General features: G+C 40.6%; 1 protein-coding gene across 1 annotated transcript in view; it reads left to right on the top strand.

The window, feature by feature from the left end:
• The window catches only part of p3h2 (prolyl 3-hydroxylase 2), a 66,920-nt gene that overhangs the window by 32,174 nt on the left and 16,721 nt on the right, over positions 1–18,025 (top strand). Inside the window, exons 2-3 of the mRNA XM_061683977.1 lie at positions 14,860–15,021; positions 17,308–17,497. Of these exons, the coding sequence (XP_061539961.1) occupies positions 14,860–15,021; positions 17,308–17,497 (352 nt within the window). The remainder of the gene's footprint in view (positions 1–14,859; positions 15,022–17,307; positions 17,498–18,025) is intronic.

Genomic DNA, 18,025 nt, shown 5'->3' with positions numbered 1-18,025 from the left:
GTGCTGTCTACTAGTCATATTTGTGTTTGTTTCTCAATTTGTTAGTTAGCAGACTACTTCATGGCTCATGGAAGATGTCAAGCGTCTGTGCAATGCCATTCTGATTCTGGAGGTGAACATTTCCTTTGATGTTATAGTGACTGCCCCTGCACATCTATCTTGACCCTCACCAAAATTATTGGGTTCATCTTTGGCCCAAGCGCCACCCCTCTAAAAAGTTTTGTGGAAATTGGTTTTGTATTTTTCTTTGTTTTCCTGCTAACTGTACCTGTCTGACTATTTGCTGTTTCACTGTCTAAATGCCTGCTATGAAGAAGGTCACTAAAACAACAAAGCCAATTGGACTGGCACACAGTAAATAATTTCCATGTGACAATGTAAATATGATAAAGGAAGTTGTCAAACCAGGCTCACGCCTGTTATACTTTTAAAGCCAATTTCCCTCTTCATTGTTTTAGTAATTAACATCCTCATGGCAAGCAGCTCACCTCACGTCTGAATGTACGTTTATGTCGATTTATAACTGCTCACTCTCCTGCCACCCAACAAAAACATTTTACTTTACGGCCACACGCCCTGATTCCTAGTGAGTTTGTGTAAAATTGAAAGGACGTCACATGTTGATCCCCCAAGCATGGCTGGTTCTCCAAACTGTGTCCCAGAGGGAGAACACGTCTGTCTGAGAAAACTTCCAAACGAGATCATAACTTAAGTGTTTTACTGTTCAAATGCAGGTACAATAAATCTGTTATTTCTTTACCGTCACAGCCAAATAAGCTGTGCCAAAAGATCTCTTCGTTGGTTCAGAGTGTGTCCACAGTAACAGCTTCATCAACACTTCACAAACCAAAGACCTTCAACTTGTCTCAGTTTTTACAAAGATTAGTCTGATATTCTTTTCTAAATTGATTGGACAATGATTTATTTAATGTTAAGTAAGTGAATGTGGCAGTCAATCTTAGAATAACAATAGATGTACTCTGTAATTAGAAGGAAATAAGAAAAATAATCTCATTTGCTCATGGACTAACTCTAACATCCCCCACAGTCTGTAGGGCGAATTAAAAAGTAATGAAAAATAAGCAACATGCATATTTTATGTTGCTCTAATAGGGAATTTGAGGGATTACAAAAGGACAAAAACATGAGATACTGTATAATCCGTATTCTCCTCCAAGGTTTTTGTCTTCGCATGGAACGTTTGGATGAATGAAAACCACTTCATGTCTCCTGCAGTTGACTGTTTAGTTTTAGTTGTTATTTTTTTTGTTTTCCTTCTTCATTGCATCCACTAAGCCCCTTTTATCTAGAATGTTCCCCACCAAGGGGAGTATCTCCTGTGTCCTTTTGAGACGCTTGTTCTGGAGGGTCCATGCAGAGAGCTCAACACCATGAGCATTTGTGAAATATGCTGTAAACATGTTCATTGCTTTAGTACATGGGGAGATGAGGTGCCATGAGTGAGCGTGGGAGCCATTAAATGCTATTTTATTTTTAAACCCACTTGAGTTGGCTCTTGTTACTGGTGACTTCTGCTCCCTCTGTATGTCATTGCACCTCTCATGCTGGGTATCTTAGTCTCATTTTACATACCACCAGCAGCGTTAGAGGTGCATTCTTCTCTCCTTAAGGTAATCCCCCCCCCCCCCCCCCCCCCCTTCACACTTATGTTTTTCCTTACTCGGACGGTGGAGGATTACTCTTCCAGGGTTTATCGATGAGCTGATTGTTCGAGTCGTGCCCAGAAGTGCCATGATCTCACCACTTTGACAAGTTTTACCTGGAAATATTCAGTCAATATTCAGTCTCGAACGTTCCATGATGTGATCTGGAAAAAGTCTGCTGACACAAGTACTGTATATCAGTTTAATAGAGCAGCTGCCATACAGGCTGACTCAACCGCTCTCGTATTAGCATTTTCTCTTAATTGGTCAGCTGTATTGTTCAGTATTTTGCTCCATATACAGCGTAATCTTCAAATTCGAATGCCTCTTTAGTTGTACAGTTTTAAATTCGCCCAACATTTTCTAAAAAAGGGTCACATACGGTGTAGTGGTTGAGTCATCTAACTTTTGTGCAGACAGCTTGGGTTCAGTACTTACTCAGTCATGGTCTGAATGTGAGTGTGTGAGTGTTTGTCTAAATATGGCCTGTGATTGACAGGAAACCAGTCCGGGGTGTGGTCTGCCTTCCACCTAAAGCCAGATGGGTAGGACTCCAGCTCCGAGCAACCCTCAAATACCTGGTATAGAAAATGGACAGTGTGTCTGAAAAAAAAAAAAAAACTGTTAAAGTCGTGCAAAACTTCAGGGGTCCAACAGCTGACATCAGCAATGGTGGCTTTTTCTTCATCCTTTTTTTGTGACCCCATCACAGAATGGTACAAGTGATAGCAAAAATATATTAAGAATCCCATAAGAGATTAAATGGAATTTTTATTAAGACAGGAAATCCGTCCCTGTCCTGGCTGTGTGCAATACACGTGATCTCTAGCCATCCATTTCCTCTGCTGATCTCCTGTTCAGAGTCACAGCAAGCTGGAACCTATCTCAGCTGCTTGTGTGTAAGGTCGACTGCACTGCAGCCTGATCACCAGCCAGCAGTGCACATATAGAGACAGACAACCATTCACACTCACACTGTCGCTGAGTGGAAACTGAACCCACGCTGCCTCCATGGAAGTCAGGAGATTAACCACTATACCATAAGTGACTAGTTTAAAAAAATAATAATTTTAACATATAGCGGTTAATGTATGACAGTTATGAATGTTGAAAGTGCAATGCATGAAGTCTACCTGCCTTAAGGAAAACTCTTTTTCCACATTTACACACAACACATCTGTCACACATCATCAATGGTGAGTTGTCTTAGTTTAGTTTTATCATATAATGGTTAACTTGTTTTTACATTTGCATTGTAGTCAAAATGTTGGTTCTATAATTTCTTACACAGTTAATAAAGGTCTTATATTTTGACATATTACCATACTTTTCTATGGGAAAATGTGTTTCTAAATACAAACAAATTGGAAGTCAGCAGGGTCCAGCAACAGATTGTGTTAGTCCCCATGCTTCCGCTATGGGGACTAACAAATGTCAAAAGTATTCGCTCACCTGCCTTGGCTCAGATATGATTTTAAGTGACATCCCATTCATAATCCATAGGGTTTAATATGACATTGGTTCACCCTCTGCAGTTATAACATCTTAAACTCTTCTGGTAAAGTTTTCCACAAGGTTTAGGAGTGTGTTTATGGGAATTTATTTTTCTAGAAGCGCATTTGTGAGGTTATCCACAGATGTTTGATGAGAAGGCCTGGGTTTGTGCAGGCCAGTTAAGTTCATCCACATCAAACGCTCTCATTCTTGTCTTTATGAACCTTGATTTGTGCACTGATACATAGTCATGTTGGAAGAGAAAGGGGCCAGCTCCAAACTGTTCCCAAAAAATTGTAAATGTCCAAAATATTAGCCCCTGAGCTCCAGTGAAAGGAACTCTGAATGCTTCAGCATACCAAGAGATTTGGGACAGTCAAAAACAGTTTGGTGAATACCCCTTCCTGTTTCAACATGTCTGTGCACCGGTGCACAAAGCAAGGTCCATAAAGACATGGATGAGAGACATTGGTATGTATGAACTTGACTGGCCTCCACAGAGTCCTGCCCTCAACCCGATAGAACACCTTTGGGTTGATTTTGAGTGAACAGTGAGCCAGGCAGTCTCGTCCAACATCAGTGTGTTATCTCACAAATACAGTATACCCCTGGAATAATGGGCAAAGATTCCCATAAACCCAGTCCTAAACCTTCTGGAAAGCCTTCCCACAAGAGTTGAAGCTGTTACAGCTGCAAAGGTTAGACCAACATTACATTAAACCTAGACTTTACACCGATTTTATTGGCCTGATCGGTATCGGCCGATAATTGATCGACTGATCGGCTATATTGTCATAATTCGCCGATCCGATCAATGACGTCATTGATCGACTCCGCAATAGACATTGACTCCGCGTCGCCATCGTGCACAGTATATTTGAATCCAAAAGCTAGTTTATTTTTAGCCTTGTCGCCTGTCTTTTTACGTAGTACTGTAAATATCTGACGGCCAATAAAGTTGTTAAAAAAACAAACAAAAAACATGTCGGCGGTGTGGGACAGACAAACCGTCTGAGACAGACAACACGTAATGCCCCGATCAGACTACAAGACAGATTTGCTCTTTCACGATTGCACTATGTCAGACTACTGCAATAAAATCTTGTATTCCGATACCACCGCATCCCGTTTTTTACGATCATTGGGCTTTATCTTGTCAACTCAAATGCAACCAGATACACTCGTTACCGTGGCGACGCCAACAAGCGTAGATTGCGCCGACTGTATTATAAGGACAAAATGGGGAAAAACGTGTTGGTGGTCACCGGTGCTCAGGAGAGGAGAGGACGTTTGTTTAAGGCTTGCTTGAAGTATGTTCACGTACCTTTTAATACGATACGGCTCGCAAGCAGGCAAATAAAACGTTATGTAGCCTAGTAAGCTAGTGTTAGCACTAACAGTTGTATGTAAACATGCCGGTGTTCTGTCGAGTCATGCTCTAAAGTTTCGGTTTGTGTGAAGTAATTTAATTACAATAAAGTAATTTAATTACAATAAGTTCGCACCCATTATTTATTATATATTGATTTTTTTAAACTCTGATCCGCCCCAAAAAACCTGATCCTAATTATACCACATGGATTTAGAATGTGATATCACTTAAAATCATATGTGAGCCAAGGCAGGTGAGCGAATACTTTTCTCAATATAGTGTACTGTATATTCACATTGCAATAAACCCATTAAGATGTTTGTGTACATCTGTAGTCAAATGTATACCTCCCACAATAAAAACAAGTCATCTGACTCTGACTGTGAAAAGACATTGTGTAACAACTTTTGTCTTATGAACGCAGCGCCACACCAGACGAATTAAATAAATTTTGTTTTTCTCTGGGGTATGTGTGGGTGAATGGGGGCCGCAAAGGGTGAGAGCTGAGACTGTATGAATGCTGGCATTGTCTGCATATTGACTGACTCACACACACATTCACAGTGTGGCTTTTTTGCTCCTTGCGTGCATTTGTCTGCTTAAGAATTAGCATTTACACACCACCTCATGGTGGTGTGGCTAGCTGAGAGGCTTAGTGAGCCCGCACTCATGTGAGACCTTTGACTTCAGAGCCCATAGAGAGCCTGTAAATGTTTCCCTCTAAATTGACAATCCCTTTTAGAACTGAAATCCCCTCATCTTCCCTGCTGCTTTTTGGAAAAATCAAACAAGTGCCTCAGTTTCCTGTTATCCCCCTTGATGGTGGTAATATTTGTGGCTTTTTCTGCATGTATTCTGAAGACGGTTTGGGAAATACACTTCTAGTTTCTTTCCTCCGACAAGACCATACATTTCGATTAAGTTTGAGCATAGAGGACAAAATGTGAACTACCCAAAATGTCAAACTGTTCTTTATATTCACCTATGTAGAGGGTCCTGTTTGTCAATATTTGTGGGCTGCATTTCCACTCTGTATACACCTCTGACAAATACATTCATCTAAGGCAATGTGAGAGAGACAAAACACAACTGTGAGCCAGAGTGTTTTCACTTCCAGTCCAGGAACGGACACCTTTACGTGAAAGGAAACAGCTGTGGATCAGCAAATAGTAGCGTCAAAATCAGATGCCAGGCTAACCGATCCTTTTTTAAGTTCTTGGGAGAAAAGAGTGTTTGTTACTGTTTTCCAGGAGAGAATGTGAGAGGGTTGAAGGAACAGGAAGACATTATGGCCTATTTTCCACCCTGTCTGCATTACTTTAAACATTCCCACACCTTTTTGTGGTTTCCAACACAAAACTTCCCTTTAAGGCCCTCAACCTGCCCAGGAAGCCCAATCAGACATGGTAAAGACTCTGATGCTTGACTTGGGATACAGTAGCTGATGTGGTGTCAGTTTGCTTTTGGAAAACGTAACATTTTCTTCCTGAGTGTGAACTCGCTTGCTGCTTAAATGAGCTGTCATTGGACATGGAGGGGAAGCAACCATTTCCCCTTACACCAAATGATGTCAGCTACAGATGGTGAAACAGTCACCTTATTTTAAGTGGCTTGATGCAGATTGGTTTATAATGGTTGTGAACTAATAACTGGGATCACACTCAAGTATACTACATAGAAAAAAGTGTTGACACACTTTTGCAACGGACAGTTTCCACTGTTCTTGGAAAGGACTTTACCTGATGCATTTTATTTGTCCATCCATCCTGAAGAATATTTGTCAGAGGTCCTGGCTCACAATCTGTCCTAGTTCATCTTGAAAGTGTTTAATGTGGTTGAGGTCAGGGTTCTTCCACGCCAAACGCATCCAAGGCTGCATTTATCGACCTAGCTTTGTACACTGGGGCAAAAACTGACCCTCTCATCAAATAGATGCATACAGTTTAAAACAAAAATGTATTTTATAGCAAAAAAAAAGATTCAGGGCTATCCCCATTCAAGGGATTGGGTTACTAAGTTAAATGAAAAATTTAGAGTTGAATGACAATTCATCCATCCATCCATTTTCTGAGCCGCTTCTCCTCACTAGGGTCGCGGGCGTGCTGGAGCCTATCCCAGCTATCATCAGTCAGGAGGCGTGGTACACCCTGAACTGGTTGCCAGCCAATCGCAGGGCACATACAAACAAACAACCATTCGCACTCACATTCACACCTACGGGCAATTCAGAGTTGTCAATTACCTACCATGCATGTTTTTGGGATGTGGGAGGAAACCGGAGTGCCCAGATAAAACCCGCGCAGGCACGGGGAGAACATGCAAACTCCACACAGGCGGGGCCGGGGATTGAACCCCGGACGTCAGAACTGTGAGGCAGACACTCTAACCAGTCATCCACCGTGTTCCCCTTATTAATTCTCTTTTTTTTAGTTGAATAGTGTGTATTTTTGTGTTATTTCAGTCAGGCACCGAGACTGTAGAGAACAAGTTGAGAAGTTTAACGTGAATCATCACTTCATCTATCATAATTATCATTATGATGCTTTCATGGTAAATGCATCATGAGGGAGTAACTCTCAAACTATACTATTAGGGCAGTATATTAGTTAGTGTTTTGCAAATGGTGCCTAATGCTAAAGCTAATACCATCTTAATTAATTCATGAAGTGAATTATATATATTCTGCAATAAATTTTGTCGCAATACTTTTGTCCATATAGAACATGTGTATGCATTCCTTTACCCCTTACTCAAAGCCAGAAGTTCCATACTTCTTAGATTCTTGTGTCTGGTGTCTGATACATTATTCACTGGACAGCCTACATCCTATGTCTGCCAGCCAGGGATTTAAAGAAAGGATAAACGATTGAATCCACTCATGGAAGGAGCGTGGGCTAGTCATGCTTCGTGTGTCTTCCTGGTCTAATGAAAGAGGCTTTCTACTGCCGACAGCGGTGAGGCCTTTTCCAGAAGTTCCTTAGGCATGACCTTATAGATGGAATACTGTGGTCCAGGGTGGGGACAAGACATACAGAAAGAGTCCACTGTGCAGAGCTGTCAGCGGTAATGGACAGATTAGAGGAAAGGGCGGTGTGATGGGAGGACACGTGAGCAGACAGCTTTCACCCATGACATCACCAAAAGCACTTTAGAGCCCCCCCCATGTGTTTAGAACATGTTTCCTCGCGTGCATGGAAGACATATAGACTACTATATCATCTGTTCAAGTTGTATTTGATCTCGTAGAGAAAAAAACAAACCCTTCGCTGCCGTGTTTAGCCAAAGATTAGAGGAGACCTATCCACAACTTGAGTGAATAATAAAGATATTATGAATGATATTATGAATAGAAAAAGCATGCACTAAAGCAGCTGCTTAATTAATGGAGTTAAAGGAGCAAGATGGAAAACGTTCATTTATTTCCTGTCCAGTCAGCATGGCAAATTCATTGTGTTGCCCTTGACTTCTGTCAGTTTGCACTGACACATAAAGGTGCATTTGCAAAAATATATTATCTTGACAGGAGTAGTAATATTTTGGGGTGCAGTGGTTCCAACATCAAAAATCAGAAGTTTTTTTCCATTCTTCAAGGAATTTTCCATGAATCACCAAAGTGCTCGTTGTGTGCATATGAAATGGGAGACCAGCCATTGAGACAAATGTTTCTTTAGTGTGACCTTCATGCCACCTACTGTTGCCAAGTATTGGTGCCAAGCATAGCTGCTACTGTACTGGCCTGTAATACACTAAATGGAGCACATGAAACCTGAACAAATTATCTATGTCAAACGTTTTTGTCAAACTGTTTTTTTATGTTTTTTAGACCACATTTAAGTCAGCCTGTCAAAGTTGGACCTCAGTGGTAGAAACCATACAAAGACTCCATTGAAGAGTGTTCTATTGAGTTTCATTTACTGTAGTTATGCAATGTAATTCAAGTCGTGGCCAAAGCAATCATTTCATACGTTGCTTTGAGAAATAACAATGCAAGTCAAACTTTACCCAGAGAAAGAAGCCTAAAATTGTTAGACCTAAGAGAAAAGAAAATGTTCTTGTGATCTCTGTTCAAATTCAAAATATGTTTTTGGAAGTAAGAATTCACATCAAGGTTTGAACAGGGTAATTCTTGCACTTTCTGTATCTGTGAAAATTTAAAAACCTTTCACTAGCACCATGTTTTCAAGCTACCGTAGTTTCCCCAGTCTTATGAGGTGGAAAAGTGATTTTACTTTTTCAAGGTCATTATTCTTAACATTGTTATTGTGTGTTATAAATTCACATCTCAGGCTTTTTTTTTTCTAAAACAGTTTCTTGTAAGAAAATAACCATTTATTAGCTTCTAACATTGGCCGTGGCACTGTTGTTGATAAAATAAACACAACAACAATTTATTCATTAGTTACGCCAATGCATAGCTATTGCTAGATGTTAAGTCAACAACACATAAGAAATAGAACAATTAAATTTGTCTTTTTGATTCAGATATTTTATCCCCTGTGTGATTTGTTGCTGTCTGATACAAGAAGCTGATATGATCATACATTTGTCATGTAAAATATTTTTAAACTCACAAATTTCCCCTGTTGCACCCTCCTATCATAAATCTCATCTCATCTTTATAAAGAGTTGGAATGTCTGAACTTCAAATACTGTACATCTGCAATCATAGTTCAGCCCTCAGCCACAGACTGCTATTAAGTTGTTTACATGCCTATTTTGGAGGTAAGCTCTTGGTGACGAATTCCCCTGAAAGAGGTCCTCTCAGGACGCAAATATTAGCATAGCCGCAGTAACTCACTAATAGAAGAGTAAATATTCTTCCCATTATAACACCTTAAGTAGCTACAAAGATGTTTTGTTCCACTGCAAAATGTTTGGGAATATTTGTAACTTGTTTTAAGGGTTTGTTTACAATAGGATGCTGCTACTTGGTAGCAAAAGTTGTGTGCTTAGCGCTCAATAAATGTTTTGTTTTGCCAGCAGAGTGATGGCCTCAACATAACTTTTAATCACCTAAATGCTTCTGTCTAACAAAGTATACAAATACCGGGGTCTACATCTGCACTAAAAAGGCATTTGCTGTAATGTGAACATTCGACTGTAGAACATTCCTGAACTGTTGAATCAACCCCCTCTCTGGCCTTATAAACCTTCATAAGGGTGTTGTGCTCACAGATGTTTTCTGCTGTATTGCATGCAACGAGTCCATATGCTAATTTAGGTCCGAGACAGTAATTAGTGACTCCAACTTTTTAGGGGATTTAATAAAATTAACCTTTGAAAGTTATGTTGTTGACATTTGCATGCATTTGACTGGCCTGTAGATAGTTTCCTTCCAGCAAAAGTCACTTTCTCAACACAGACACTGCATTCAAAACATCCATCCATTTTTACACTGCTTATCCTATTCAGGATCAGAGCAGGAACTGACTCCACCTTGGAATAGTCACCAGTCAGTTATAGTATGATTGTGAAGAGCAGTGAGTAGGAAGTGACATGCAGCACCTGCACAAAAGTCAGTTCATTTGAACCAGAACACTAGAGCAGCAGACACATAAGGGAGCTGATCATTCAGAACAGGTAATGTCTGAACTAGTTTCACTATGACTAAATAGAAAAGTGTCCATGGTTGCCCAGGCCAGCCACACCCTCAGGCAACAGCTGATTCCAATCAGGGGTGAGGTACTGGAATCATAAATACAGGAATACATGTATGTTGTAGTCGTCATAGGTTGAAGTGAAATGAGCCTGTTGTAGGCCTGTGAGTATTGACTTGGGGTTAAGCGGGACGATCAGACAAGCACTGTACCTGGAATATGTTAATCTGTTTAGACCTGTCCCAGGACGTTGGAGATACTGTTCAGGAGAAAATGCGGTGTGGTCTAATCTTCACATCTGATTCTGATTTATTGCAGCAGATATAAAACCTTGCAACCTCTCATAAGAAACCTTTATTGGATGCTTTTGACATCACATGCATACATACAGTACAGATACAGACCCTTTCCAAAACGTTTGAATATCATGGAGAAGTTTATTTATTTCCATAATACCATTCAAAAAGTTAAACTTTTATAGATTCAGGACCCATAATTTAAACAATTTTAAGTATTTATTTGTTTACTTTTTACATAATTTGGGATTCCAGATAATTTAACCCACGAAATCAGGAATTCAAAGAATTTGAATACGGTGAAGAAATCAACCCAAAATTTGAAGCCCATAAATGTTTTAAACTGAGTGTCACCCACTCATCACATCCTAAACTCAAAGCACCTGCACAGGTTTCCCCAGGGGTCATTAAATTGCTTCAGTTTGGTTAAATTGCCTCAGTTGGATTCAATATGGGGAAGACTGCAGACTTGACAACTGGCCAGAAGACCATCATTGATACCCTCCATATGAAGGGTAAGCCACAAAGGTTCATAGCTAAGGAGGCTGGCTGTTCCCAGAGTGCTGTGTACAAGCAGATCAATGGAAAGTCTAGTGGAAGGACAAAATGTGGCAGGAGAAGATGCACCAGCAAAAGAGCTGACCGTGGGCTTCAGTGGATTATCAAACAGAGGAGATTCAAGAATCTAGCAGAGATCCAGAAAGAGTTGAAGGAGGCGGGAGTCACAGCTTCAAAAAACACCACATTCAGAAGCATCCGGAAGATGGGCTACAACTGTCGGGTTCCTCGGGTCAAGCCACTTCTGAGCCTGAGCCAACATAGGAAGCCTCTCAACTGGGCCAAGGAGAAGAAGGACTGAACTGTTGGCCAGTGGTAAATGTTCCTCATTTCTGATTAAAGTACAGTGTGCCTTTCATTCGGGAATCAAGGTCCGAGGGTTTGGAGGAAGAACAGAACCCAAGCTGCTCGAGATCCGGTGTGAAATATCCACAGTCAGTCATGATTTGGGGTGCAATGTCCAGTGTAGGTGTTGGTAAACTCTGCTTTGTTAAATCCAAGGTCACCGCAACAGTCTACCAGAATGTTTTAGAGGACTTCATGATTCCTTCTGCTGAGGATCTGTATGAAGATGCAGATTTAATTTTCCAGCAGGACCTGGCCCTTGCCCATACTGCCAGAAGCACCAAAACCTGATTTGATGCCCAATGATCACAGTGCTTGACTGGCCAGCCAACACGCCGGATCTAAACTCCACTGAGAATCTATGGGGTATTATCAAGAGGAAAATGAGGGGCACCAGACCCAAAAACAAAGAACTTACAGCAAGCATCAAGCAATGCCACAGGCTGATTGCCTCAATACCACAGCGCAACGAGGCAGTGATTAAAGCAAAGGGATTCCCAACCAAGTATTGAAGATTAACATATTGTTTTGAAAGTACCATATTTTGATTGATTTAATGTGACCCTAATTTCTTTGGGGTTTTTTTCTACAAAAACTGAGAAGTAAATGGTGATTTCTTCACAGTTTTCTAATGTTTTAAATTCCTGATTTCGTGGGTTTTATGAGCTGGAAGCCCAAATTAGGTAAAAATAAACAAATAAATACTTGAAATGGTTTCAATTGTGGGCCCAGAATCTATAATCAATGAAAGTTTAACTTTTTGAATGGAATTATGGAAATAAATAAACTTTTCCATGATGTTAATTTTTTTTTGGAAAGGATCTGTACATACATACAATTTGATCATTGATTTAATTGATGGCGTCAGTCCAGACATATTTGTATAGCACTAAATCAAGCGGGAGCCCTGAGGTTTGGCAACACACTGCGTACTTCGAGTTCTTTTCTCATAGCTGCAGGGCAGTCCACCACTTCTGACACAGGTTGCTCTTTCGCAGAAGGCCAAAATGAGTACTGAGTTACTGAGTGGAAGTCTTTCACCTTTAGATACTCCTTTCAAATATCGGTGAAGGAAAAAATTTACTCACATGGTATGAAATGTGTTTAAAGACTTGTTTTTGTTCCTTGGCAGTGGTAGAATGTTGCTGTGATTGACATTCAAACATGTTTAAGCTTTAGTTTCATACAATGATTGTCCAATTTGAAGGATTTGGTTCACAAGCATTCTACTTGAGGTGTTATTTTAGCAATGTGGCATTCCTTTCAAAACAGACTCTTTGATGAGCATAATCTACAAGCACAGACAAATAGCCAAACCAAATCTCCAATGTAACACCACCATAACCCTCCAGAATTGCTGTCATAACATATTGCAAGTCCCTGGAATACCATACATTCCAAACTCAATTTCTTCCCAAATACATACTCCAATATAATATTTAGGGATTCTTCATTGCCAAGTGTACCACTGGATATTTAAGGTCCACAGTCAGGGTCACATCATAGGTTTTCTTTTTTGTAACCTTGGCAATAACTATTACAGCTAGGTATTATACAGTAAACAAAACCCTGGGCTTATATTGTTTTAGGACCTTTACTCATTTCAGTATGTGTGAGGTTGTGCGGTACTTGTTCCAAAATATCCTATCGGTCTTGATTAGGGTTGAGTCTATTCACCAGACCAGTTTCCTTTTCCATAGAGCTACAGTACATATAGATGTTGCATAAGTCACTATGGAACCACCAGGCACTTGATTTAGGCCACTGTGGTTGCATTTGTTATGTACTCAGTATTTAATGAATACTGGGTACTGTACTGTGGCCATCGTGCATCATGTTCATGATTCATCGGGGTGTTGGCTTAAGACAAACGATATGACAGAAGGCCCACAGCTGTGTTTGTACTAGGTTGGTGTACTAGACTATTAGATCTTTCACCCCTAGCTGGACCCAAAGCCTTGAGCCAGGTGGTCTTTGAAGAGTTGGGTTTAGGAAGAAAGAGGAGGTGGGTGACCTCCTCACTGTTGTCTTCATCACATTCATGAAAAAGATCCCTGTTTTGACTCCATACAAAACATGTAAACAGTTGAGTAGATAGTGGTGTCGGGTTGTTTGATTATCTTGAGCACACAGGCTTGCAGGAACACAGAAAAGGATGGTAAACCAGCAGTTAGAAAGGGTCATCTTATCTATTCAATGTGATCTGGAGGTCTTTCTTTGATGGAATATCAACCACACTGTATCTCCTCATAGCTCCCTTGAAGCGACCTGGCCAGGAATGCAACTGACACCATCTCAGTTGTGGGCCTTTCAGGGCCAAGCAAGCATATCCAGCTGTGTATTTTTCTCATATGAAATTGTTGATCTGTTTTGCAAGGGGACTCAGTCTTCAATTAGCTGGTTGTTTGTGGGGAGAATCATAAATCATAGTTTACTCAACTGTTGCTCCACAGAAAATACAAAGCTCTCTCTTTTCCTTGTTTTCCAGTCGTGTAAGTTCAACTGTAGCTCATTTTCTACCAGTACATGATTGTAGACCATCTTGTTATTTTGATCCAAGCTCAGCTGTCAGATGAGAGTATGAGTATAGTTTTGTACCTGTCATCAACTTGAAGGATTTCAACAGATGGAGTCATGTGTCTGTGCAATGCAGCCAGTTGATGTGGCTGTTTTTTGTCCAATCGCGTCTGCTTCTGTCTGTCTGTATTCCGTCACAATCTTTCTATAGGGCTACACATGAAATCTTCACTTTTACACAATAATGAAGATATCTAGAATCTTTAACCATGAAAAAATATATGTATACCGTACATTTTAGTTTTACAGTCTCAAAATGTTTTTTGGCGGGCCAAATTATCTTAATGTTAATACATTGATGTATCATGGCCAAATATGTAAAAAATAAAATTAAAAAAAATGTTTAAAACTTTTTCTGTTCTTGTTTGTTCGTAAAAGCAAGTAAAATTGAGACAATGCTCCACAGTGTTAAAAAAGGCTTAATTGATTTTATTGACTGGTGCGGAAATATTGGGACATAATTTTTGGGTCGAAACCTGGTTTGCATGAATAAAATAATTTAAAGCTTGGCGCCAAATAAATGCAAATTGTTTACATTCTTAAGAGATGAAAGATTGGCTCCAGTTCTAATAAATGTTTAGTTCAGACCCTGTGTCTTTTAGTTTACTTTTTTTTATTTGAACAGATTTGTTCTCTGCTCGAAGCAGATGTCTTTCACTGCCACACAAAACTTTCTTCCTTTTGGTATAGGCCCACTTGCTTTAGGAATGTAATAGTTGATTAGGGAGCGACAGTAAGAGTGTTATTACAATGGGAAAGAAAATCGCTGTACCATTTTGTCACCAGGATGGTACCAAAAAAGTGCAAGGTAGTGAAGCATTTTTTTGTTTGTATTCATTGATGAGGTGGACATTATATCGTTTTCTATTCATCATCTTATAAAAATGTCAATTTCTGTCCATTGAAGACAAGCATCTTGATATGTAATGACATTTCTCATCTCTGTTCTCCTCTAGCTGAAACAGCCAGACAAAGCGGCAGCTGCAGCTCATACCTACTTCCAAGCCAATCCAGAACACGTGGAGATGAGTCATAACCTGGAGCAGTACAAAGATGGACAGGGGATGGACAGGGGATCAGAGGATCACTTTGTGGACCGAGAAGCTCGACCTCACCAGGTAAGGGAGAAGATATTTGGATCTGTATTGTTTCCTGTCACCCTTCGTGGGGGCCAAACTTCCAGTCACTTTTTGTCAGAAACAGAGACCCCTTCATTTAGAGTTCAGTGAATCTCCGGATATTTGCGGTTCAATATTGGTGAATTAGCCTTTTTTTTTGTGCTCAAGCCAACGCAATACTTTTATTGCTTTACTACCATTTGGTGGCATCTTGGTGCCAATGAACTGTTGAAGTGAGTTGAGTGGTGTCATTTGGACAGAAGTGGTAATACCAGCAAGATGGCAGCAAATGTGCTGCCATGTTGTGGCATCTACAGGCAATTCCAAGCCTTTTTCAGGGGAGCATAAATTACTGGCAGATTTTCATTATTTGTGGCAGGGCTCGGGCCCTATCCTCTCTGAATAGTAGCGGTTCACACATCAGTATTAAGAGTTTGCCACAAGATGGCCAATCTTGCTGAGTTCTAATTTTTTTTTCAGGTACATATGATACTTTAAACAATACTCTATAATTATAATTTCTTAAGATTTTAATGTACAGTATATGTTACCTGTTAAGCCCAACTGTTATTTGATTTTGAACTTTGAGTCATAATTGCACTGTTATTAATGCGATAGTTTACATCATGACCAGTGCACTTTCTCTCCACTGCTCGGCACCTACTCGGCTCATCATGACTCCGTATACAGTACTATTCATGCTTGTCCAGGTAAAACTTGGCACAATTAGCACTGGCTGGTCAGCTGGGATTCCAAGTGACCTAAACCCCTGCTGGTCAACATTTTACATGGCTAGAAATGACATAAATTAGCATTAACTTACCCTGTTGCTGTGCTTAGCTCTGGATGCTGCAAAATTATACTCCACAGACTGGACTTTGTCCATGTCCAGTCCATGTTTCTGCCCTCAATATTCTCTCGAGTACAATTTGTCTTCTTCCTGTGGCAAGTGGTCACATGCTGGGAAGTAAATACATGAGACCCTACTTCTGGTCCATTGTTTTTGTCTGTTAGCGTGTCTCGTACCTACAGATGCGTTCAATGCAACGTGGTTTTCAAAGTTTTCTGTGGTACTATTTGGAAGTGGAAAACTGACCACTCCAAACCGAAGAGACTAGAGCTGAGCCAAGCCAAGTCGGGTCGCTACTGTGGAGTGGAAAATTTGCATCGAGCCATGTTTGTGATTTGTGGCAGCGAATTTCAGACGATTTCTCTTACTGCAACACTTCACTACCCGTCACCATGATTCCCGATCATTGTTTTTCTTTTCTCTGCTTCGCATAAGGGGAAAAGTAGTCGGTGGACGAAGGGCTCTTTATGTTAATGGACCTTTCAGTGAAATGACTGGAAATTCTTTGTGCTGTTTGTGGTTAGGTTTCGCACACTGAAAAGCAGGGAATTCTTTTTGTGCTGCTTCAGTGATAATCTTTCACCCTCTCTTACCCCTCTCCCACATTTGTGTCTCTTCCCATATGTTCTGCTGCTGCCTCAAGCAGCTCTGAGTTACTACCACTCCACATGGAGCAAATCTGACCACTGTAATGTCATGGTTTTAATGACTTTTACTCTAAAACTCATGTTATAATGCCAGTGTAAGCAGATCTTCTCTGTGGCCATTACATTGATGCTACATTAATATTTAAAATGTGGTTCTCATTTTTGTATGCTTTGGCTTTCTTCCCCCGAAACTCTGTTTCTGTTTATATTTAAAACACAAGGATCAATTCTCCTACAGTATGGTGTGCCAGAGGAGTTTTTTTTTAATTTTTTAAAAATTTTTTTAATGAACTGGTTGTAGGTTGGCGGCACGGTGAGTGACTGGTTAGAGCGTCTGCCTCACAGTTCTGAGGACTGGGGTTCAATCCCCGGCCCCGCCTGTGTGGAGTTTGCATGTTCTCCCCGTGCCTGCGTGGGTTTTCTCCGGGCACTCCGGTTTCCTCCTACATCCCAAAAACATGTATGGTAGGTTCATTGACAACTCTAAATTGCCCGTAGGTGTGAATGTGAGTGCGGATGGTTGTTTGTTTGTATGTGCCCTGCGATTGGCTGGGAACCAGTTCAGAATGTACCCCGCCTCCTGCCCGATGATAGCTGGGATAGCCTCCAGCACGCCTCGCGACCCCAGTGAGGAGGAGCGGCTCCGAAAATGGATGGATGGATGGATGGATGAATGGATGGATGGTTGTAGGTTGCATTTATTGTTCTCTTATTGACACTGACAGAGAGCAACACACGGGCTATTTTAATATGTTCAGTAACAAGTTTTACTCTTTGACTCCATTGCAGCGCTCCTTTAGTGCGGCAATGAGCTTATACGAACAAGACGACTACTTGGGGGCCAGCCTTCTCTTCGAGGAGGCTCTGGTGGAGTACTACAAAGCCGATGTGGAGTGCAGGACCCTGTGTCAGGGGCCACAGCAGTTTGAGGGCCACGATCACGTTCACTACCGTTACAGTCTATATGAAGTGATTTCAGGTAAGAACCGACAAATTTGCACACACAGATATTTCAATGGAAGCCACCACTTATTTGAACATTAGAAATAACAAATTGAATCGACTGTTATGTTTGACCCCCTGGTGTATTTGAATTCTGCACATGCAGTCTCGATCCAATTTATTTTTAATCTTATCTGACACACAACAAACAATGAAGCTAGTCCATGTCAATTGATACAAGTTCTGTGGTATTTTGCTGTTTTAAACTTAGATACAGGTTGGCTTGAACACAATTCGCTCCAGGGAAACAGTTTGACCTTCACTTTAGTCGGATTACTCTAATTTTGAAATACTTTCCGGATAAGAAATAATGAAAATTACATCACTGTTAAACATTCACGGGGTCGAACTTTGGCCATCGAAACACTTGACATCCTGTATGTTTCAATCTTGATAGCCTGATGGGATCTTCTAAGAAATTGTACTTGTGTTGCTTGTGTTTACAGTAGTGGTTTTGTAGGGTGTTTTTGTCCTTTGGATAGCGGTTTCCAAAGCGATGATTCTG

Source organism: Phycodurus eques, chromosome 8, assembly GCF_024500275.1.
Source record: "Phycodurus eques isolate BA_2022a chromosome 8, UOR_Pequ_1.1, whole genome shotgun sequence".
Taxonomy (NCBI): domain Eukaryota; kingdom Metazoa; phylum Chordata; class Actinopteri; order Syngnathiformes; family Syngnathidae; genus Phycodurus; species Phycodurus eques.
The sequence above is the reverse complement of the archived record's forward strand: the minus strand, read 5'-3'. Positions and strand labels throughout refer to the sequence as shown.